This window comes from Macrobrachium nipponense, chromosome 37, assembly GCF_015104395.2.
Source record: "Macrobrachium nipponense isolate FS-2020 chromosome 37, ASM1510439v2, whole genome shotgun sequence".
NCBI classification, from domain to species: Eukaryota; Metazoa; Arthropoda; class Malacostraca; order Decapoda; family Palaemonidae; genus Macrobrachium; species Macrobrachium nipponense.
Genome location: NC_061097.1, coordinates 35,725,558 through 35,750,054, shown reverse-complemented (window position 1 = coordinate 35,750,054; position 24,497 = coordinate 35,725,558). Strand labels below are relative to the sequence as shown.

Sequence of the window (24,497 nt, the reverse complement as noted above, 5' to 3'; positions counted from 1 at the left end):
GTTTGACAAGCCATATTGACTGACCTCATATGGGTACCATGATCGATGGTATAAATGTATTATTATTATTATTACAATTAGTTTATGTGGTCCTTGAAACGACATACTTTCTAACCTCTCATAGTCACAAAGAAAGAATTTAGCCGCTCTTTAGAATGTGACCAAGGAGGAACTTTCAGAGTTAGAAAGTAGAAAGCTATACAGTTGGTTCTTGATGCTAATTCAACATCAAGGAAAAGTTATATAAGGGAACTAAGGTCTGTGTTATAGTATATTCATCTCCAGATATATATAGATATATATATTATATATATATATATATATATATAATTGTATGTATGTATGTATATTGTACTATATATATATATATATATATATATATATACATATATATATATATATATATATATATTATAATATAATATATTATATATATATAATATGTATATATATGTGTGTGTGTGTGTGTGTGTGTGTGTGTAAGAACTTTAACTTTCGTACGAATTTCGTAAACAAGAATTAGGTAACGTGATCTGTGTACAAAGATATCTTACGACTGCTGAGACGGTTAATTGTGAATAAATTGAGAGAGAGAGAGAGAGAGAGAGAGAGAGAGAGAGAGAGAGAGAGAGCGTGCCCATCTTCCTGGTTGGACGAGAGCCAGCCATTCCTGGGGCATGTTACACTCACTCCTCCTCTGGCGGGCACAAGAAGAGGTAGGAGAAGAACTCCCTAGCCAACCGTACCCATAAGGTCGAATAACGACCCCCTATGCATAGGGGCACTTTGGTCCTTATGGAGCGGGGTATATAGGCAGGCACTCCTCCGTGCCAGGGCAGAGTTAGCTTTGGCATGACCTTGTACCCTAGTTGTTAAGAAATCATCATCATCATTATTATTATCTCCCTGATCCCTCCTCCCCCTCCACTTCTTCTTCTTCTTCTTCTTCTTCTTCTTCCCAAAGATGAATGAGCAACTCCTGAATGGGAGAAGAAGATTTTGAATGTAACTTAATCCGTCTCGATTGGGTCTAATTCCCGTATGGTTCGAGTTTATCTCTCGTGGAGGGCTTGGGGAAGAGGTGGGAGGGTGAGGTGTGTTCCTAGTTGCCAACGGGTTGAAGAGAGGACGAGTACTTTTCGCCAAAGTTATGTACCGTGAGTCAAAGTATCTATCGCAAAGGATAATAATGGTTTACTGCTCTTCCCAAGTTACATATAATGATTAATTGTGTACTAAGTTTTTTATTATTATTATTATTGGAAAGAAGAATGTTTCCCCTACAACTGCAATAAGCAATAAACTATTCCATTCGCTCATTTCCCTTATTTTATAACTTTCTGTTGCATAACTGCAACATCAAAAAGGTTACCCCCTTCAACCATTTTTGCCTAATCTTCGTGTTGCTGAATCCACTTCCGGACCAAAGTAGCTACTACTGGCCGTTTTGTTGCAAAACCACAACCTGTAATATGAGAAGTTTGTCTGTTTTTCGTGATGCACAGAACAGTCGTACTACTATTGATGATTGTTGCCCAATTTTCATGTAGCACAAAGCAACAACAGTTCAAGTCTCCTTGTGCATTCACATTTATTTGTGTGTTTCTGTAATCGTCAGACAGACATGAAGTTCGGTACTCATTGTCTCTGTTATTCACAGAAATGTATATATGGATACTATACACATTACATTCAAAATAATTTAGTATACAAATACCAACATATCTTCATCAAGAAACTACGCACTTTGTCAATTGATTGCTTTAGGTCAACTGGCGTTACAGCTAATATAGACGTTACAAACTCCAGCTTTAGACAAATTAGGTTGATCTTTCATCCCATTCAGTAGCAGGCTCTGGAATACTTTCTATCCCTCCGTGTCTCCTGAATCCTGTAAGCTTGCTTCTCGGTATAATTCTTGCCCTACTTCATCCTTAGCCTCCTTACACCTTGAGCCTTCCTTCCTGACACCAACATTCAGGCTTCTGACATCTTTATTAACACTTTGGTTAAGACTTGTGACACTGAAATGCTAGACGGTGCCAAGAACGTGCCTCTGTGTGCAACACCGATCTAAGGGTACGGAATTAAACAGCCTTTCTATAAACATTCATTTTTAAACAGTTTAGGTGCGGAATTAAACAGTCCTGACATTGTCTCGTACGTGTGATGGCTCTGGCACTTAGGCCTAGTGCGTGTTTCAGTCTGAAACAGTCTCGTATATCAATCGTAATATGGCCACGTCATCCATTTCTTTTTTTTTTATGATTTGTTTACTTATTGGTGTTTTCTTTCACCGTATTTCCACTTTTTACTAGCCATCACTTTTATTAGCATTTACGGATACATATGTTCTCCACCGTATAATCACCGAGCTTTATCATTGATATTGCAAGTTGCTTACAATGAATTATTTTTTTCAAATTAATGGTCTAATTTAGTGTCACAGCTTTTTGAAAATATCGACATAATATGCATTTTTTTTTCTCACCTTACTTTTGCCAATTTGGTTGGGCACATAGTCACACATATAGGTATTCATTATTCAAGGTATTTTCACTTTTTGTGCACCAGATCTGGTACATTCTTTTGTTTGGTAGTTAAATTTACTAATTAGGTACGTGCAAAGGAAATGATCCTGTCTGCAGTTGCTGGAAAATGGTCACTAAAAACTGACTTCTACAAATGAATTGGTCAAGAAGATTTGTTGTAGCTAGAATGTAGGATAAGAAAAGGTCCCTTATCTATGTAACTTCTTACAACTATACTCTGTTTTTTCTTTTTTTCCATCTGTTCACCCGCCTGTGGTGTTTGCGTATGGTAACACTGCGTCCCGGGCTTTGGATAGTTACGCTATGTGTAAGTTTTAGGTAAATAACAGGATATCTGGGTGTACATTTGCAACTGAAAAGTGTGTTAATAATTTACTGTATGCGAATTACACCGTTAATATTCGAAATAGGATATTATTATAATTGTTGAATGTAACTATCTAAAGCCCGGGACGCAGTGTTACCATACGCAAACACCACAGGCGGGTAGACATATGAAAAAAACGTTTTAGCAACAATTCTTCCAGAATCCTCAGACCAACCCCTGAACACCCACCGGACAAACTGTACTGCATATTATTATGAAACAACAAATAATAGGTATTGTAGTTGGTTTTAAATAATCTGGCATAATACCAGCACAAGCCCTTTCCATCGGGTAGTAACCCTTAAGGTTCTTGAGTATGGAACAGAATGGGAGGCCTGGTGTGGACCTTTGGATTATACCACATTATCAGAGATGACAACTAGTATATTGGTCTTCTTAACATGAGATCATACCTTAACATGAGAGGTCATACTAGGAGATGTAGAATCATAAAAAAATTTTATTCAGTATTAAACAGAATACCTAGTCCCTTTTCTACTGCTGTGTGGCTGTCCCATTGCTTACCTTTATACAGACTCATATATATACGCTAGTCATCTGTAATCATTTGTAAAGTGTATAATTAATTTTATTTTACTGATACCTAACCACTGACCTGTATAAACGCATAATTTTATAGGCTAGCCATTTGTAATTACATTTACTGTGAAGTTTTTCCCATTTATTAATGACCTTCATATCTCCGCAGATCATTGGCATCCTGTGCATGGCCTGCGCTGCCCCTGCCTGGACCAGAGGAACTCACTGGTTCCTGTTCGTGGTGGTCACTGCCTTCGTCTCAACCTCACTGTGGTGTTTCATTTACCTCCTCAACCTCAAAGGCGCCATCAACCTCCCCATTGACTGGCTACTCACCGTGAGTGTAATCACACGGGAGGGGACACCTCTAAACCTCACAGAGAGGTCTTCTTCCTGGGGTTTATAACTCTTGAGTCCCCTCAGAAAGAAGGTCCCCTCTCTCCCAGTTTGAAGTTGTTACAATAGAATGGGGAAATCAGCCACATAATCAAATGAGGTGTTTTCCATTGATAATTTTGCCTTTCATTATTCTGAGGTTAATTTTTTTAGCGTTTATTTTTACAGTATTACTAATTAAGTCTCATTTTGTGGTCAAAGATTCATATCTATGTTCTTGTAACTTCATGGGAGTGCTACCATCTCATGTTTAATTTTCATGAATCTGAACATATTTCTTTTCAAAATAACTTCAATATTATTCATATCTGAAGAGAGTTTTTAATTTGAAATAAATGAATTAATATTGGAAATACTTAGTTTAATGATTTTTTTTAATCATCAGTCAATTTCTTTGTGTTAGATGTTGCCCACAATCTCGAAAATCCAAGTGACATATTATGCTTAGCTTTGGAGTGTTGTGGCTTCAGAAAGTGGGATGGATAATGCAGTGGTGCCAACATAATCCTTAACTGTTAGACTGGTTTAAGACTAGGGCTATCTCCACAGCCAGAGGCTATAGAGAAGAGCCAGAATGTCATTGTGAATAGATTTTGAAGTGGCTGTTTCCAATGCCTGGTTGTGTGGTTAGTATACAGTTGCCCATACACATCTACTCAGCTGTGATGTTAGTGCATAGCTGCTTATACACACCTCCCGGCTGTGTGCTTAGTATACAACCAGGTGGTGGTGTTAAACACTCCAATCTAACATCACAGTTGGTACTAAAACCTGTTGCTAAGCAAACACCTTGGCGATAGGAATAGACTTTATGTTTTTTTTATTGCTGGCATTTGGTTCTCAAGTGGACAGGTGTCAGTTATTGAGAAGAAATACTAAAAAAGAGGGACCAAGTCGTTAATCCTTTTCCCACATTTCACTCTAACCCTAATGCCTCCTTTTGGTTTTAGAAAAATGTATCTTACCTTAGATATATCCCTAAAGAAAAAAATATTTAATCAGATTTCTTTTCCCTCAGTCTGCTTCTTGGCTTATTACCTTAATCCCAATTCCTTAGAGAGTTCTATATACCCAAAGGTGTAGTTGTCAAGCCGAAATTAGAGATATTTTATTAGAATTAGTAGCTACGGGTGGAAAAGAGCATGAAGTTTGAGTAAACAAGTAGTTTGTAAAAATCCTTGAAATTATATATATTTTGTGATTCATTGAGTTCTCAGCTCCATCATGTTTCTTGTTGGAATTGTAGAAGCTGGTTTTAGCAAACTTCATTTGCTCGTACACAGGAAAGGTTTGGATTTTAATAAGCATGAAAGGCTGTGTCACTTTGGTTATTGCTAAGAATCCCAAAAATTTATGGATGTAGTGGTAGTCACAAGTGAATTCACTGGTATAAATCTCTTGCTTTTTTTTAAGTTTCTAATTCTTGTTTATCAAACTTTCAGCTGAGAGTGCCCCCACCTAATTTGTAAAGAAAGAATGAATTACATTATATCCATGTGTATTCGAGCCTTTTGTGTTAATGAATAGAAGCTGACAGACTTTTGATAAGGGTAAAAAAAAAAAACATTTCAGTGAGGAGACTGGTTGACACCTGCCTCCCTGTAAATCTAGAGAATTTCATTTCTTCCCAAAAACACAGTAGACAAGAGAGGCACATCCTGGTAAATTCCCAAATGGGGCATCAGTAACAGTAGGTTTCGGTGTAGCCTAACCATGATGTACTTACAATTTGCATGTGCGGGAGGAGTGATTGAATGCGCATTGCTGTGTCCATAGTTAATGAACATCAGCTTTGAGCCTGGCTTTTACCATTCATTAGCTGAAGTACAACAAGGTGAAATGTTTTATCAGTTATCAGTGATGGCAAAGGCTAGGCTGAATGCTGAGAGTGTGGAGTAAGCATCCTAACAGCAAGCAGAGAAGGCGTGTAGAGATCTCATGTCAATCTTTGCCCTCCTTGTAAAATGGTTTTGTCATTTGTTTTACATACTAATATTTCCATGGTATTTCATGTATGATATTGTATATTACAGTGATTGCATGATTCATTTATTTATAGTACATAGTATTGCATCACTTGAAAATGGATTCTAAAGTGTACAGTGCAGTTGAATGTGTTGTTTGTCGTTTGTTATGATTTGAATAATTTAGGAGAACGATTTCATTAATAAGTTCTTCACAAGAGTGGAAAGCAGTGTGCTAATTGACAAGGAAGATTGCTACCCACCCTCAAAGAAAGATAAGATGAAGTACTTGGGAAGGAGATTAAAAAAGTTGATTTAAAGAAATGGAAAAAAAAATGTTAAACACATTTCCTCCCTCATAAATTTTCAATCTTAACCAGTTGTCTCAGGGAAGTAACAGTTCTTCCTTTATTTTTTGATCAACAGAAACTTAGGTTAAATTATTAATTGTTTTTCATATTTTCTCTCAAGAGTAATACTGGATGCTACAGATTGTACTAGGATACAATGTATGTAATATTAATTGTTTTTTTTTTTAATTGTCCTGGCCATAAACTATAACCAACATTTGATCAGTTCTATGAATTTATTGAAAAACTGTAACAAAGCTACTATTCTTCATCAACACTAAAACTGGTGAAAGGGTTATTTCTCTTCAATAACAACATTAAAAACATATTTACTACTAAACGTTTTATGAAAAATTATAAATCTGTATTACATTGAGAGAAAGATTTATCATGTAAACTTTAATCAGTTGCTTTTTCAAACCATGTAAAAAAATCCTTTAGATTGACCCTGATGTATATAGCAAACCTATTTTCTGTCTGTTGCACTTCTTGAGTGAATATATTGGGAACTTACAAGAATTTTAAAGATTGATGTTTAACTAGAGTTTCTTTTAACTTCAAGTGAAAAACTAATGTAGTGGGTGCTGGGTCATGTTAAAATTACCCTCTTCAAAAGATATGCAGCATATTTGAGAAATTTTTATTTTACACAGTTTTACAAACATTTTTGCCATTATGAAGAAAATCCATTAACTCTGTTTTTACATTTGGAACACAATTTTGAGTAGCCATGCTCATTTTTGGCAATTTAAGAATGACAAAATTAGCTATTTTTTATCAAAGTTATTTTTTACAAAAAACATTCATTGGCCAATACTCCCCATTATATGCACATCAAAGATGTTCAAAGATGTATTAAGAATGCCAATAAAACATCTTTTGAAATGATGTAATCAGAGGACTGCATATTCTTGTGAAAGAAGAGAGGTCCTTTAAGGAGATGTTGAGAAAGAAGTGGCTCATTTTAGATTTTAGTCATTTTCCCAACAAAACCAGACCGTATATTCAACAGGAAATCAAATGGGGTGAGGATTGTTGTTGTCGAGAATGTCCTAAATTCTGATGGCTCCTGTAAATTTCAACTTTGTATGGTTGGTCATAGTTGAGCCTGATGGTCATGTGCTCCTCTGCATTCACATTAGCAAATATAGGTGATGCCAGTTTTCTACAGTTCTTTTCTTCCTGAGGTCCCCAATGCCCACTGGGAGTATTCGAGAAATATTTCTCGAAGAATTGAACTGCAGGGAATGCTGCCAGTATTTGATGATATGAATAATAACCAGCACAGATCTGTGTGGCACAACTCTAACCAGTTGCACATGATTGTGATGCTATATATGCTTGTTTGCATGTGAATGATAATATATTAATATGGATCATGTTCCTAAAAACATACAGGATCTTGACTTGATTGTGCCATGAGATTTCCCTGTGTTTTGTTGACCAAGTAAATCCTCACCCCTATCGTTCTTCTTCTCCTCCTCCTCCTTTTCTTCCCTCTTTGTGGCCAGAAAACAACCGTGCGGTTGATTCCCTGTTGCAGTATCGTGTGCTAATTATTCCTCCCTCTTGCTTGCAGGAACTCATTCTAACAGCTATCTTTGCGGTGCTTTACATAATAGCTAGCATTGTCCAGTTAATCTGCACAGTTACAAGGCCCAGGCCCCCGAAACGGCTAAAGCCCTTCTACATTTTGTCAGGGGTAAGTATCGGAGTTTGCAGTGTGCCTCTTGCTTCTTCCTTGGTTCTCTCATTCCTTACTCTTCACCTCCTTCTATGGAACCAATGGTAGTAGGTAACCGACTGACAGACCTGCCACTTATGACAACCAATTGGCTGCCAATCCTCAGTTTTCTCTCAAAAGGGCTTATTTGTAGGTGTCTTGGATTTTGGTTCGTTAGGAAACCAAGCTCTGGGTTACCCAGTGCTTAAAAGACTCCTCTGAGTTCTGATGGCGTCCCCCTCCCCCAGAGACGGTCCCTGTCGACTGACTCTCTTGCTTAGTCTTTCATGGCTACGAAGGACTACCGCCTCTCTTTTTCAGGAGCTGCTCAATACCAGTATTACCACCCTGCTCTATCTCATTGCCGTCATTGTGCAGTTCTGCAGTATCACCTTGGAACCGGAAAGAAACATCACAGCAGGGGTAAGACGGCCACCTCCCCTAGCCTCCAAGTGACTTAACCATCTTTCTGTAGCACTCTAATAGTTCTCAGTATAGTAACCTTCCTTCAGCAGCCTCCCTGACTAATTCAGTTCCATACTGTATATTGTTTCTGCCCCCTGTAAACCAAAGTTAACCTGAACTTCACTACATACCTGACATTCCTCATTCAATTATAGGTCAGTATGTTTGGAACTCATGTAACACAGACCAGGTAGTACATATTTTATCATGAAAGTTGAGTACTATATGGTATAGTATTCTCTAATTATATTTAGTTTCTTGAACAAGTTACCATATGTGTATTGGTTAGTTTCTTCTTTTTTCCAAACTAACGACTATTCGATGGACATGAAGACAGGAACTCATCGTACCTTTTACCTTTTCAACTAACTCAGCCCTTAGATAGTGACATTTAATATTAGCATTACTATTGGGTGTGAAATAAAATAATATCAAAACAGAAGACCAGTGATTTGAAGAGAAGAAGTTAGGAAAGCAAAAGTGCTGAAAAAAATATGTATACATAATGGTAATATAAAGACAAGAACGTCTTGGTGTTTATTACTGAAGCATCTTAATCTAAATGTTTTTCTATTCTCAACAGTCACCTATTCTTCTCTTAATATCATTCAATTCTTCCAACTATGTACAGTATCTGGATCTTGCATATCAATGAAGGCACCATAATAATCATATTTTTACATTCTCTCTTGATTTTTAAAAGTCTTTAATTAATTTTCTTACCAACAGCTACGGTATGTATCTGCAATGTTTTAAGAACTTTGATGAATTTTTGTTTAGTGTGACCACTGATTTCTTGGTTTTATCATTACAAACTAATACGTTTTTGAAAATTGTTTTTTTCTGTAGTATGTATTGTTATTGTTCATGCCCTACAATCTTGGTATATTATAGTTTACTTATTTTCAATATGGTTTACTAACTTCATTCTTTTTATGGGGTTTTGCACCAATTTAAAATTTAAATAAAGTTGAAGATATTAGAATTGGTGTTTTAGAAGTGTGAAAAGTACACTTCGAAAAATTACTGATGCAGGGAGTACATTAGAAGAAAAAATCTTTAATTATGAAATGCAATAAAAATTCGGACTACCAGACAGCTCCTTTGTCAACTTGGTTTCATTGCAAAAGATCAGTAGATTCTTTAGTCCATAGCAGACTGAAAAACTGGTGTAATCATCATGAACACTGTTTAGAAAGACTGACCTATAATGATGACAGCTGATTAGTAGCCTTTTACAGACACTGTCAGAATTTTGCAACAATGATATGGCAAACTCAGAATTGCAGTACACTATAAAATGCATACAAGGAAAAGTTATTGTTGACCAAATCCCTTGGTGCAGATTTGTATACAATAATTTCCCTGAGTCAGTATTGCAGCACAGGCGTTAACAGTTTCAAGTAGTAGCATAACTCAATTTTGTAACAAAATTTATGATACAGTATTGATAACTTAAACAGTTGATAATTGTTTAAGTTATCAACATACAAAAACTGTAGTGGAACTCGGTCACCAGTAACCCAGCTACGTACATACTTAAAGACTAGTAGAAACCAAAGGGAACACTGCTGAAATCAGCACAAACTACTGTACTTGCTTGTGTTAGCAGCAGATAACAAGAACAAAATCAGTGCAAGCTCAAGGTACAATTTAAATGATGGACTAGAGAAATGGTATCATCAGACTTGGAAAAAGATCACAAACAAGTCATTAAAACTAAAGTTGCTAGTGGAAAAAGGGACTAATGCTACAAACCTTAGTTAATGAGTAGAAAAATTGACTGCTGTAACACAAACCTAATTCGAAGGTAAAGATAAAGAATGATAAAACTCTCCATCCAGTACTTTGCTGTATGTATTATTTTAAAATTGGTTGTGCCACGATGAGATTGTGCAGTACAGTACACTGCAACTTACTGTGCCGTGTATTTTGATCATGGCATTCACTGTGATGCATTGCACATCGTATAGTCAGAGGTTTGTGGTACCATGATTCACTCGAGAGAAATATCCTTCTGGAAAGATTGCAGTAGTATGCATTTCAACCTTGTAATGGGTCTCTATATGGTTTGAAAAGTACTTTACTCTCCATATGCTTTAGAATAATAGTTGACTGAATTTATGTAGTAAACTATAGAGATAAATAGCTAAAAGTTATGACTTTTTGAGTGAACATCCTCAAATCATTGTAAATGTACCAGTTTAGTCCCTTGAAAACTATAAAGATATGAAGAGAAAAATCCAAGGGCCCAGATTTTAAGAGGCTCATCATTGCATCATGGATGTGTGAAAGAGAATTAGCTCTGTGATCAAGAATATTTGATTAGATGGTCATACAGATATGACAGTGAATGGTTTGAAAATTGAAATGTTAAGACACAGTGGGTTTATAGAAGTTGCTGAAAAAATGACAAAAAAAGTGAATTAGATTTTTATATCTTAAATAGCATTCATTCATTTTCAAACTCATAGGATGATAGCTTTTGTTTTCTATTTGAGTAGTGTTAATTTTTGTCTCCATTTTCATAAATGTTTGTTTACTTTATTCTTGGCTATTATGTTTTGACTAGGTTTATGTTATGTACTCACTCATCCAGTTCAACAATTATAATTTGTTTTAGTTATTTGGATATAGTAAACTTTTTGAAAGATTGTGCAATAACCAATGAGGTGTACAGGATATATTTACAAAATTTTTCATCTGGTTTGAAAATGGGTTCTTCAGTTACCTGTAAGAGTACAGTACTCTATTTGCAAAAAGGAAACATTTGGATATGTTAAGATTAATTGAAGTTTAAAATTTAGATGTACATTTAAGGAAAAAAAGATTGTTCTGTGTAGAAGTCTATTCAGAAACCCAAAGCTACTGTGGGAACTTATTCTTACCGTTTTGTGAGATATGGTGTACAGCTTAGTGTAAATTTTTTTTTTTTAAACAAGACTACTGACTATGTTTGAAAAAAATATTCAGAAGTATCTAAACCTCTCAAACCACAGACAAATGTATATTTATACCTGTTTAGGATAAAGGACAAATTTTCTGACTGTTCTACTGTATGTGTGACTCTTCTGTATTTTACAGATTTTAGGTTCTGTATGCTATATTTTACAGACCAAGAATCATCGAAATGCATTACAGTAATATATTCAGCATGACTTTATGAGTTTAGTTTCAAAAATTTTAGATTTCCAATACTTTTCAAAGATTTTCTAAACCATATCTCATATTTACAGGTCTTTGGTGTTTTCAACATGCTGGCATATGCCATCGGATCCTTCTATCTGTACCGTGACTGGAAGGACTCTCACCCCCACTCATCCTTCTCTGGATCTGTGCTGAAGCGAAATCCTTAAGACCCTTGTAGAGGGTTCCTTGCCTTACGATAGCAAGCCGAGATGTCTCTGTGGTCGATTGACAGAGCAGATTTGAAGAACATAAAGACTCTTCATCTACTGGCAAGCATATTAATCCATCTACTGTAATATTGTTATACTTACAAACTACTGTACTCTACTCCATAAGTCTCAATGTCCTTCACAAATGTCCAATATGAGGATTAATTACAAACTAAGATTGTATAAAAGATAATGACTTTGTTTCACTGAAAATTCTTTTAATGTTACTGAGAATATTTCTCCTCTAACTATTCTGTAATAACACTAGCCACTAGCTCAACCATTCTTTAACCAAAGCAGTCTGAGAGCTCACGTTTCTGTAAGTGCCTTCATTTTTGTCGTCCCTTCACAATTCAGGAAATTTAGATTGCCTAGGGCTAGCCATCAGAGTACAAGCCTACGTCACATGTATGATAATGATGACGCCTTTAAGATTTTATACTGATCTATTTTGAGTAAAATGTTCATGCACTAGTCGAACTGTGCGGCCCTTTGGCCGGGCGTAAAAATATTTAGAGTTCTTGATAGCTTTGGAAGATTCAAATCTTTATATAAGAAAGACTTATTTTGTAACACAGTGAGGAGGAAAGAATGTTTGGTCCAAAACCTGTATATTACAGGGTTTGGTGATGACATTTTTTCATTAGACTAACGATAGTTATAGTCAGACTATTGTATGACCTGTTGATATAGGCTTTAATGTATAGTATGTTTATAGATGAACATTTTATAATATCTTTTTTATGAACTGCTTTAGACAGCACACACAATCTAGCATAAGATACATGTATACAGTTTTCACTTGGTAAAAAGATGCAGATTTGTGATACATGTAAATCTCGACAGGATTAGATCAGGTCAGTTCTTGTATTACTAACGTCTAACATAATTTTACCCCGATCTCGATCTGTATTCAGCAAGTGATTATTTTGAGTACTTTGGCATGATGTCAGTATTCAGCAAGTGATTATTTTGAGTACTTTGGCATGATGTATTTTGAGTACTTTGGCATGATGTCATGCAGATTTTTTTTATTTACGACATCTTCAACAGAAGTTTTTGGACCACAACTGTACATCCATCTAAATGTCAGATAAATAAAGAATAAAAAAGGAGTAAAGATTAAAATTCCTTGTGGATTTCATAGCATTAATATTGGAACAAAGATTTGAGAAATTATTTTGACTAATTGATTAAATTTGCTCTTATCATCTAAACTCATGTCTTATCTTAGTTATTTTTGGACCAGGAACATCACTGCCATACTCTGTGCAGTCTAACTTCTTGTTTTATATATTATATAATAGATATATCAATGAACAGCTGTCAAGTAACTGTTAAGTATGATTGTTTTCCAGCAATGTTTTCAGAATGTCCTTTTAATTCATGTGATGCTTCGCTTCAGGTGTCATGATAGACAGTACGAGATGGAGTCGTACATTGTATCCGTACTCTCCAGCAATTATTTCAGTGCTTTTCCACCTCTGAAATTGTCATGTAATGTCATGTTTCCGTTATTTCATGCTGTGTAAATGGTGATTGTGTAAGCCATGTGAAATGTAGGTAAAACCCAAGTGAATAACAAAGAATTGTGATGATAAAGGAAGCTGAAAAAGCACAAATGGTTTTTCTATAGTTTATTGGACCATACCTGGAGCTATTTGTAATTGCTACGATAAGATGAAATGCAGTAACCGCAGCCATCTTTGCAAGACATGTTTTGAAGGTGCTCATCAAACCATTGTTTCGCCTCTTACGGATTTTCAGTTGTATGTTAGTATATTTCATTGAGTTGGTTTGAAAATTATAATTGCTATGAGAAATTTTTAACCTATTTGGAATCTCAGATGTATAAATCCAACCGAATTTTGCGTACCGGCAATTTAATAACTCAAAACAAAGTTTATGATGATACACTGTCAACAATGAAAACAAGTCTTGCAAAAATTGGTCATACTTCCTCCTGCTAGTTTGTTGAAACCCATTGTGTTTGTCTCCCTTGTAAATATATTCTATGTTGCTAAATCAAAAACAAATGGACCTTTACATTTTCAGATAACCTAAAGCCAAAATGTGTATATTCTCTACAGTGTCTTTGTGAAGTTAGAATGTTTTGCAAAGTAAAGTTTTTCTGCCAAATTCAGTCAAATGTCAAAGGTCGGAAAATGTAATAAGCACGGATAGTTTTGTTGTAATTTGTGCTTGTAAAAATAATCTTACTGAATTACCTGTGTTCAGTGCTTGACGATGGTTAATAAAAGAACATTTTTTACGCCGTAAATATTCTTTCTCCATGAACAACCATAGTGGTATATGTTTAAGATAACTTCCTTAAATGCTGAGTGCTATTATCACATCCCAAAATAGTGTATCCTTAAAAAAGGGTTAGCAATGGAATTATTTGTTTTCTTGTAAATCTATATGTTAGTAATGCTATTTATAAGGTTAGAATTGAGGAGTAGACATGCATATTAACCCAGTTCCTAATGCACACCATTGTGGGTGTATCAGACAAACCATTGCCTTTAGTAGCCTTAAACATTGGTTTTGAATGGGTGATTGTGAACATTCCTAGTAAAAACTGGAGCTGCAACAGGATGGTGTGAGATGTCCCATCTTGAGGGGTAAGACAGTTACATCTGTCACTTGCACTACTCAACATAGAACTTCAGTCATTGATACCTGGTGTGTTAATGCCTGCTCCTTGTCTGTATAATTATCTTGTGCTACTTGATGTTCCTTTTCCTTTATTGTGATATTATGTAGCTCCAGGTTTCTCTTGTGGCCTCCAGCTATCTTTGTAAAATATTCACTACCTGTGTAGTGAAATGTTTATTGGTGGTTTCTTTACCAGGAGTCTCTGAGTACCTTAGCATTTCCTCAAGCACCATTGTAATAGGTTAGAAACCTTATGACTTAAGCTATTCCTTTGTCACTTTTGTATGTTTGTTATACACAGCTGAGAAAAGTGTTTAATCCTTTTGTGCTTTAGTCCCAATGTAGTCTGATTCATTTTTAATTACCTAGTCAGTAATTTAGGCTAAGCCTGTTTGCCTTTACATTTGTTTTCCCCGTTCTCTTTTGGTACAGTATATAGCAATACTTCTATGAATCCCTTCACATTTAATAAGTTATTACACATTTTGTTAACTGACATTGGTTCCTAGGGTTTTACTAACTCATTTGTTACCATCATAAAGCTATCGCTGATTGATTTTCTTTCAAATATCGGCATGCAAAGTTTGCTGCAGTAGTATTTTGTTTTCACTGATCAGATACAAAATCCTTCACCAAAGTTTGGTAACAAAACCAAAATACATTGATATAACTTATAAAGAAATAAAAGGATTTCCTAGATGCACTGCAATAAAAAAAAAAAAAAAACTTCTGCTAGCCTCACAGAAGAGGCTCAGCCTGTAATATTGGCAGGAAAGTAATTAAAAATATTTATTAAAGATTAGAACACATCTGCATTAAAGACACTTCTCTGCATTGCATAAGGGACATAGAAAAGTGAATAAACAAATAGCTTACTTCAAAAGATATGTAGGCTATTGTAAATGATGCATGGATGAAGCTAGTACAAGGCTTTTGGTATACGTATGATATGGTACGTATATGGTATTTGAAGTGACTACAAAGGAAGTCACACAATAAACATATCACTTCATAATTACTGAGTATTCAACACAGGCAATAAGAGGTCACAGACTGGAATAGGTTAGCAGTAGTATTTGTGAACAGGCTGCAAAGACTAAATGTGTTTAGGTTAGATAAAATTTATAATGCTCTGGTCGTTTATGACTTCCTTACATCTTTTATGGCAAGAGAAAAGAACCTAGAATGATAGATATGCCTCCAGCTGAGGACATTCCTTAATAAAAAGTAAATAAAAATAAGTTGATCGCAAGATAGATTCTTGTATTAGTATGTTCTGTATAATACTGGAGAGGACTCTGTGCCTTACGAGCCATTCTTCCAAATTTCATTTTCTTTGTCTATTTAAGAATAAAACTGTAGGAAAATAGGAGTTGGATTCCTGGATAGACCTAGAAATGATAGTGTTCTCTTATGCTTCCATAGTGTGGTAGTGTAATTCCAAGATTGCCGAACTAGGTACTACTATGCCCTGTCAAATCTTAGCCTAGTTTCATATTTCTTCCAAGTCAGGCTATGACATGTTCAGGATAACCAAGGTTAGACTTGTTGCAAGCTTAGATAGTATTTTGTGTGCTGCTACAGGGCAAGACACAGTAAATTGCATCCGTTGCTTGATGCTTACGTTGAGTGTCTTTGATTCTTAAGCCCAAGTGTTGGTTGGTCTTGTGTGTCTTCTAGGCTTTCATATGTAAAACGAGGATATGAACCTCGTTATTTATTTGGTAAACGTGGAACTCCGAGCCTCAGGCATACCGACACGCAATCTCTCTCTCTCTCTCTCTCTCTCTCTCTCTCTCTCTCCAAGCGACCAACGGCTCGCGACCTCTCTTTCTCTACCTCTCTCTCTAAGCGATCCCTCTCTCTCTCTCTCTCTCCCCACCTCTTTCTCTCCATTCTGTCAGGTAATCAAAATTGAGAGACAAAGTTATATAAAAAAAAAATAACTATTTATTTATTCAACAATGGATAGTTAATCAATCAAGTCTCACAGACTAACTTAACTCAGTTACCCCACTCAGTTACCCCGCCCAACATTAAAACGTCTAAAACAGTAATTTGTCACACCAATTGTCTATTCTCCCATCGGGACCCTCTGTCCCCCTAGGACTCTTGGTCCCCCCTTTACCAGAACCGTCTGTTTCAAAGACACGAGAAACACACTCGTTAGCACACAAGTTTAAAGACAAAGTTAGTAAAAAGGAACATCTTACAAGATATCAAAAAAGCAATCCTTTTGGCTAAAGTAACTCAAGACTCACCCATTGCAGCCTGGAATACATGGCACTTAATATAAATAAACTTTCGCAGAGCTCCCCCGGCAACTTGCCTTTCTCCCACAGACGTCTCTATTCAAGTCTCCCATAGACTTGGTTAATGATACATTATGAATAGAAGAGGCGCACACGCACATACGAATGCACACTTCGTTAACGCCCCATATTACTGGTTACAACCAGTTTCCCAAAGGCACTTTGAACAAAGACCCATGAACTGACGAACATTGACTCACCTAACTATGCAGTTTCATATCACGCCACCCAGAAATCATTTATCAGCTTTTCTCGGGTCGTTGCTTCGGTTCTGTTCTCCACATTCCAAAAAGGTCACAACGAACATATTGGCAATATATCATTAATTATAACCCTAGGACTCGCACATATTTATCTTTGTATGTTAGTTGCCTACAGTTTTAATGGTAGCGAGTTTAAGTTTTTGCTTGGAGACTGTTACATTTCTGTATTTCAACTTTATTAAACCATGCAGCAATGGTGAGAATACTTTATGTGTAACTGGTTAACAAAATATACTTTACTGTGGCTGTATGGTTCATCTGTCGCTTCCTTTTTTTCACTTGATGGGACAGCTCAAGAAGAGAAGGGCCTCCTGTAGAAGATGGCGCCCTACAATGCATGCAATTTAAGCTAATTTTTAGGTTAATTTTTTCAGTGAGTTAGAATTATCAAAGTCACTGGTCCTTCCCATTTGGAATATTTATTTGCTTTCATAGACCTTTTTACTCTTGAGGGTCAAGATTAAATATCGTAAAGTTAGTACTTCCTTTTTACAGCATATGCAGATACTGAGGTTCTGGTTGCCCAAAAATGACTGACCCTTGGTTTTTTTACCTTAAGGTATCATGAAACAAACCTCTGAACTCAACCTATTCAAAGCTAGTCTCTGACAATATGGGCTTAGCAGTACAGATACCCTCAGAATAATAGTTATAAATACTGTATAGACATACTGTACAGTATATATCTAGGCCAACCTAACCTAACTTATGACTGTAGCCTGACTTTTGTGAGCAAAAATCTTCAAAGCTAAAGATGGAACTAGCATTTCTAAACATGTAATTCCTTTCCTTACTTTTTATTGTTCCAACATGACAAGTAGCAACTTTTACGTTTTAACCACTGAATTTTCAATAAATTCTTTTTGTGGAAAATTTATACTTTAGGGGCTTTCTTCAAGTACACATAAGGCTCAGCAGCAGCTCATCAGACCCCACTACATACATTTTTCCTTTCCAACACCTCTTTCACGTCTATTCAGCCTTCCTTCTATGTCTTCATTTCCTTCTCCCTGGTAACACTTTGTAATTACAGGCAGTCCCCAGGTTACGACGGGGGTTCCGTTCTTGAGACCGTCATAAGCCGAAAATCGTCGTAAGTCGAAAATCGTCGTAAGCCGGAACATCATAAAAAATCCTAAGAAAACCTTACTTTTAATGCTTTGGTGCATTAAAACTGATTTAACCTGCATTCTTATTGCATTTTTAAAAAGCTGTTTGTGTTTTTCTCTGGTTAAGCATTGTATGTCAACTTTCCAATGCTGCGTAGGAAAGTGGTGTAGGCTACTGCATTTTCATCCATATTACTCTGGTATGCAATAAAGTGTTGTGTGTATACCACAACTGCATTTAAAGTTAATGATAAATCTCCATAATTTACTTATTACAATACAGTATCTAAAATGAATAGCTGAAGTTTGAATGGTCTGCACAAGACTCTAAACCTAACCTAACTTAACCTTCAGTTACAAATTGATTTTGTGCAAGAGCAAACTGTTGCTACAACCCTATTTTTGATGAAGCCAGCCTAGTATTTTCATGGAGGCAGAGATCAGCAACTGCTTCTTCACACACACACACACACACACACATATGAACAAGAAGCAAAAGGAATTCACAAATATAAAAGCAAGAAAAGACAATTGGGGTAAAGCAATTTTGACACTGGTATTGGCACCCTTATATATATATAATATATTATATATATATATATGATATATAAATATTATATATATATATAATTTAATATACATATATAATATACATATATATATATATATAACATCTATATATATATATATATATAGATATATATTATATATATAGTAATATATAATCTATACTATATATATACATATATATATATATATATCCTATATATCATATATATATATTATATATGCCACGAAGGAAAATAAACGACAGAGTATCCGCGAGACCTTTCGACGTTTAAACGTCCTTTACTAAGCAGATGAACTGACAATACAAGAAGATTCGTATAACTGACAGTTATACATACATACATACATATATATATATATATATATATATATATATATATATATATATATGCTTAAAAAATCACAGTAGATGCACGTGACTTCATAAATAAGCGAATACCACGGGAAAGATGATAGTCAGGAATCCAAGCGCTTTCGTCTTTATTCAGACATCGTCAAGGAGCTACTCATTCGCTTATATATATTATATATATATATATATATATATATATATATATATATATATATATAGACATAGATTTGCTGACTGCAATGCAAATAGCTTTAGCAGCATTTCAAAGCAATACATTTAATGAAGTTTTTTCACACTGGTTATATATATATATATATATATATATATATAGATATAGATATATATATAATCTATAATAATTCAATTTTCCGTGATTCATATACATATATCGAGCTACAATGTCCTTTAATATCTAATTCGCTCTACCTCGAATTAATATATTTTCATATATGCTTAACCGAATGGGAATTTTTTTCTCAATAATCGACTTGCCTGGATCGGGGCGCGATCCCAGGATCCTTTCAAATCCAGGAACGTCAGTGAAGCGGTAGTGTAGTAGTAAAAGCTTCACTGACGTTCCTGGATTTGAAAGGATCCTGGGATCGCGCCCCGATCCAGGCAAGTCTATTATCGAGAAAAAAATTCCCCTTCGGTAAGCATATATGAAAATATATTAATGCCGAGGTAGAGCGAATTAGATAATAAAGGACATTGTAGCTCGATATATATATATATCTATATATATATATTATATTATATATATTAAAGTAATATAGACGTTATATAATATATATATTAAACATCATATATAAATAATATTATATAATAATATATATATATAATAATATATATATATCTAAATCACTTGTGTTTAATCTATCTCATACTCTCAAATAACATTAAAACTAGTAAGTAGGTAAACCACATGATAATTTTGACTATGAATACCTACGACCTGTGATTTTAGAAGGAAATTCAGACTTTTTATTCAGTCACCCCTCTCCCTAGCCACCTCGCCCCCGTTCTCTTTGAGTGCCTCTCTCTCTATCGATCGAGAAATTCCCGGAAAAGATCCTGAAATTTTTAGGAAACAGCAGCTCATAAATAGGAGGAACCCTCCCAAACAGCATAGTTTTGGCGGGAAAGTATCTGCAACCTCATTGGTTACTGATAACATCATCAACTTCACTCTGATTGGCTGAAATGGGAGTTTAACGACAGTATACGTCACGTTATTGTCTGATACCACAATTTACAAAGATTCTAGTAAGGTTTTGAAGAGATTTAGTTAGATTTGCGTCGTTTTTATATAACTAGCCGATTACATAACCAAAATAGTTTTATAATAAGGCTGTACAGAGCCTTATTGATCTTTAACAAAAGCTAGTAATGAATCTTTTAATTTTGAATAGTTGCCAGGTACTTAATTTTCAAAAGGTTTTTAATACAGAGTGAGGTACAAGTGTAGCCATTTCCCTAGATGAAATACCTTAGTATCAGTCATTTTCCTTACAAATTAAACGTTTCAAAAGGTCTTGTTGATGAGTAAAACTTTGAAAGTAAATCAGTTTTGTTTTTTTAACATTTAAACAATTTTATAATGAAGTTTCAGTTTCCCTGGTCAATAAGTTTTAATTTGAAAAGCGTAAATGTATCCTGGTTACAATGGAAAAACGACTGCCTTTACATAAACACTCCCTCAAATCAGTTGCCAAGACTCGTTTTAATAATATGAAAACATCGCTTTATTTACAGGTAATTCACATAAACATTGAGATAAGTAAATGTACTATATATATTTTAAAGACGATATGTGTAATGATGTAGTTACCAAATTGCTTGTATATTGAATGATATCAAGCACCATGAGATATTCTGATCAATGCAGAAGAATATATTTGATTCTATTTTAACACTCTCGAATAACATTAAAGATAGTAGGCCTAAGTAAACCATACATAATTTTATAGTCAGAACCAAGGCAAAATAACTCATAAGTCCCCTCTTATTCGAGCTAAAAGATCGAAAAATATGCACAATCATTGGTTACTGATGACTTCATCGACTTCCACTCTGATTGGCTGAAATGGACGTTTAACGACAGTATACGTACGTCCCGTTATTGTCTGATACCACAATTTACAAAGATTCCAGTAAGGTTTTGGAAGAGATCTGGCTCGATTTGCATCGTTTTTATGTAACTAAACGATTACACAGCCAAAATAGTTTTATAATAAGGCTGAGCAGAGCCTTATTAATCTTTTACAAAAGATTGGTAACGATTCTTTTAATTCAAACAGTTGCTAGAGACTGAATTTTCAAAACGTTTTTAATGCAGAGATGAGGTACAAGTGTAGCCATTTCTCTAGATGAAATACCTCAGTATAAGTATTTTTCCTTATAAATTAAATATTTCAAAAGGTCTTGTTGATGAATAATTTCATTGAAAATAAATTATTATTGCCTTTTTCACTATTTGAACAATTTTATAATGAAGTTTCAGTTCCTCTGGTGTATAAGTTTTGATTTGAAAAGCGTTAACGTGTCCTGGTTACCATGGAAACGCTCACGACCGCTTTTACATAAACACTCCCTCAAATTAATTCCCAAGGCTTTTTTTATTTAATGTTTTAATAAATATAAAACATGGCTTTATTTATAGTTAATTCACATAAACATTGACATGAGTATATATACTATGCACACCGCACACACACACACACAGACACACACACACACACACACATATATATATATATATATATATATATATATATATATATATATAAGACGATATGTGCAATGCAGTTACCACATTGCTTGTACTATTTGGAATGTTATAAATTAATTTAATAAACACCATTAGTTATATATTTACTGCTTGTATTTTATATTCTGATCAATGCAGAATATATTTCATTCTATTTAACACTCTCAAATAATATTATAGATAGTAGGCCTACACATAATTTATAAGCCAACCAAGGAAAAATAACAAGGAAATTCAGACTTTTTTTATTCAGTCATCCATCCCTCTTCCCCAGCCAGCCAACCCACGTTTTCTTTGATTTACCCCCCAATGCGCAGAGTCAAACATTTTTACCGAACAGCAGCTCATAAACCGGAGAAACCCTCCCAAACAGCACAGTTTTGGCGGGAAGGAATCTGAACCCTCATTGGTTACCGATGACATAATTGATTTCCACTCTGATTGGCTGAAATGGGTGTGTAACGACAGTATACGTCATGTTATTGTCTGATACCACAATTCAGAAAGATTCCAGTAAGGTTTTGGAAGAGATATGGCTCGATTTGCGTCGTTTTTACATATCTAGATGATTGAATAACCAAAATAGTTTTAAAATAAGGCTGTACAGAGCCTCATTAATCTTTAACAAAAGCTTAGTAACGAATTTTTAAATTTTGAACGGTTCCTAGGTTCTGAATTTTCAAAACGTTTTTAATGCAGAGATGAGGTACATTTTCCTAGATGAAATACCTCGGTATCAGTCTTTTTCCTTTATAAATTAGACATTTCAAAAGGTCTTATCAATGAGTGATTAATTTAAAAGTAAATAAGTGTTTTTTTAACATTTCAACAATTTTATAATGAAGTTTCATTTCCTTTGGTGGATAAGTTTTAATGTGAAAAGCGTTAACGTGTCCTGGTTACCATGGAAACGCTTACGACCGCCTTTACATAAACAATCCCTCAAATCAGTTCCTTAGACTCATTTTATATTTGTTTATATAATTATGAAACAGGGCTTTATATACAATTAATTCATATATACATTGAGATGATTAAATATACTATATCTCTAAAAGACGATATGTGTAATGTAAGTTACCAAATTGCTTTTATTTGGAATCATATAAAGCATTATCTGTTAACGACGTTACTCCATTGTTGTCAGATGCCACAATTCAAAATTACTCCAAGTTTTGGAAGAGATTTATTTCAATTTGCTTTGATTTCATATAACCGAAAGATTGCATAAATAAAAGAGTTTTATAATAAGGCTGTACAGAGTCTTATGAATCTTTATCAAAAGCTTGGTAACCTTTTTCTTAATCCAAACCATTGCTAAGTACTCAATTTTCAACATCTTTAATATACAGATTGGGCAGATGTGTAGCCATTTTGCTAGATTAAAGATCCTGGTAAAGGCCTTTTTACCTTATAAATTAGACATTTCAAAGGACCTTATTGATGAATAATTAATCTAAAAGTAAATCAATATTTTTTTTAACATTTCTTCAATTTTCTAATAAAGTTTCAGTTGCTCTGGTGGCTAAGTTTTAATTTGAAAATCGTAAACGTCTACTGGCTACCATGGAAACGTTTACGACCGCCTTTACATGAACACTGAATGATGACATCTTAACTCCCTCTCTGATTGGCTGTTGCTGCTGTTCTCGTCAGCGTACTCCATTGTTGTCAGTGCCACAATTCAGAATGATTTCAATAAGGTTTCGGAAGAGATTTTGTTAAAATTGCTTCGTTTTCATGTAACTGAACGATTGCATAACTAAAACAGTTTTATAATAAGACCTAGTCTTATAAATCTTCATCAAAAGCTTAGTAACGTTTTTATGAATCCGAACAGTTGCTAAGTACTCAATTTGAACGAATGAAGACCCTTATTATAGACTTGTTTTATTTGAAAAACTAAGCATTTAAAAGGTGCGAATGATGAAAAATTATTAACAAGTAGAACAAGCTTCTATATTTAACCTTAAATGATTTTATACTGATACTTTATTTCCCAAAAGTGTATAAGTTTTTATTTGAAAATCGTAACTCGATCATGACTTTCTGGAATTGCTCAGTTGCCAAAGTTTATTTTAAAGATATCTTTGTATTATTGTACTATATACATGCAATTTTAATGCAGTTTTTGTTCGTGTAACTGCAATTAGTAATCACTAATAGTTGAAAATATTTTAAGTACTTTTCTGTGACAAAATTTAAGCCTTAATTTAACATCAGAATGCTGCTGTGTTTCTGAAAATAATTGCCTACTATGAGATTCAGGGCCTCTGTAATACGGTTTTTTCGCAATAACTTTTTATCTATGCATTTCATAAATATAACGCTTATTCAGAATACATATTTTATCTACACATAAATTTTGACTGTATTCTGCATTACGTAGGTTGAATAAATTTGGTACTTACAATGTAAAAGTGACTTTTTTTGAAGACAGGAAAACTTACTCAGAGAAAAGGTTTCGAACGCACTCGTTACGTAACTTAAGACAGCATTTCTTCCCTCTTTCTCGATGGATGATTGGCTATACGCAACGAAGGCTATACCTCTGGCAACAATGACATACAAATTTAAATACAAGCAAAGCAGTACACCTTTATGAACTCTGGAACCTCTCCACTGATAATTGTCATAATGAACAAACCAACAAAATATGTTAATAAATACAAACACACCTCGATTATTAGTCTAACTCCCAAAATAGG

General features: G+C 34.6%; 1 protein-coding gene across 2 annotated transcripts in view; it reads left to right on the top strand.

Moving 5' to 3' along the window:
• LOC135209125 (MARVEL domain-containing protein 1-like) overlaps positions 1-14,027 on the top strand; it is a 66,419-nt gene extending 52,392 nt beyond the window's left edge. Inside the window, exons 2-4 of one of the 2 annotated variants that reach the window (XM_064241766.1) lie at positions 3,629-3,796; positions 7,749-7,871; positions 11,594-14,027. In XM_064241766.1, the coding sequence (XP_064097836.1) occupies positions 3,629-3,796; positions 7,749-7,871; positions 11,594-11,713 (411 nt within the window). In that variant the 3' untranslated portion in view covers positions 11,714-14,027. Of the gene's footprint in view, positions 1-3,628; positions 3,797-7,748; positions 7,872-8,213; positions 8,316-11,593 lie in introns of both variants that reach the window. The other variant, XM_064241767.1, reaches the window with a different exon arrangement.
• The last annotated feature ends 10,470 nt before the right edge of the window (positions 14,028-24,497 follow it).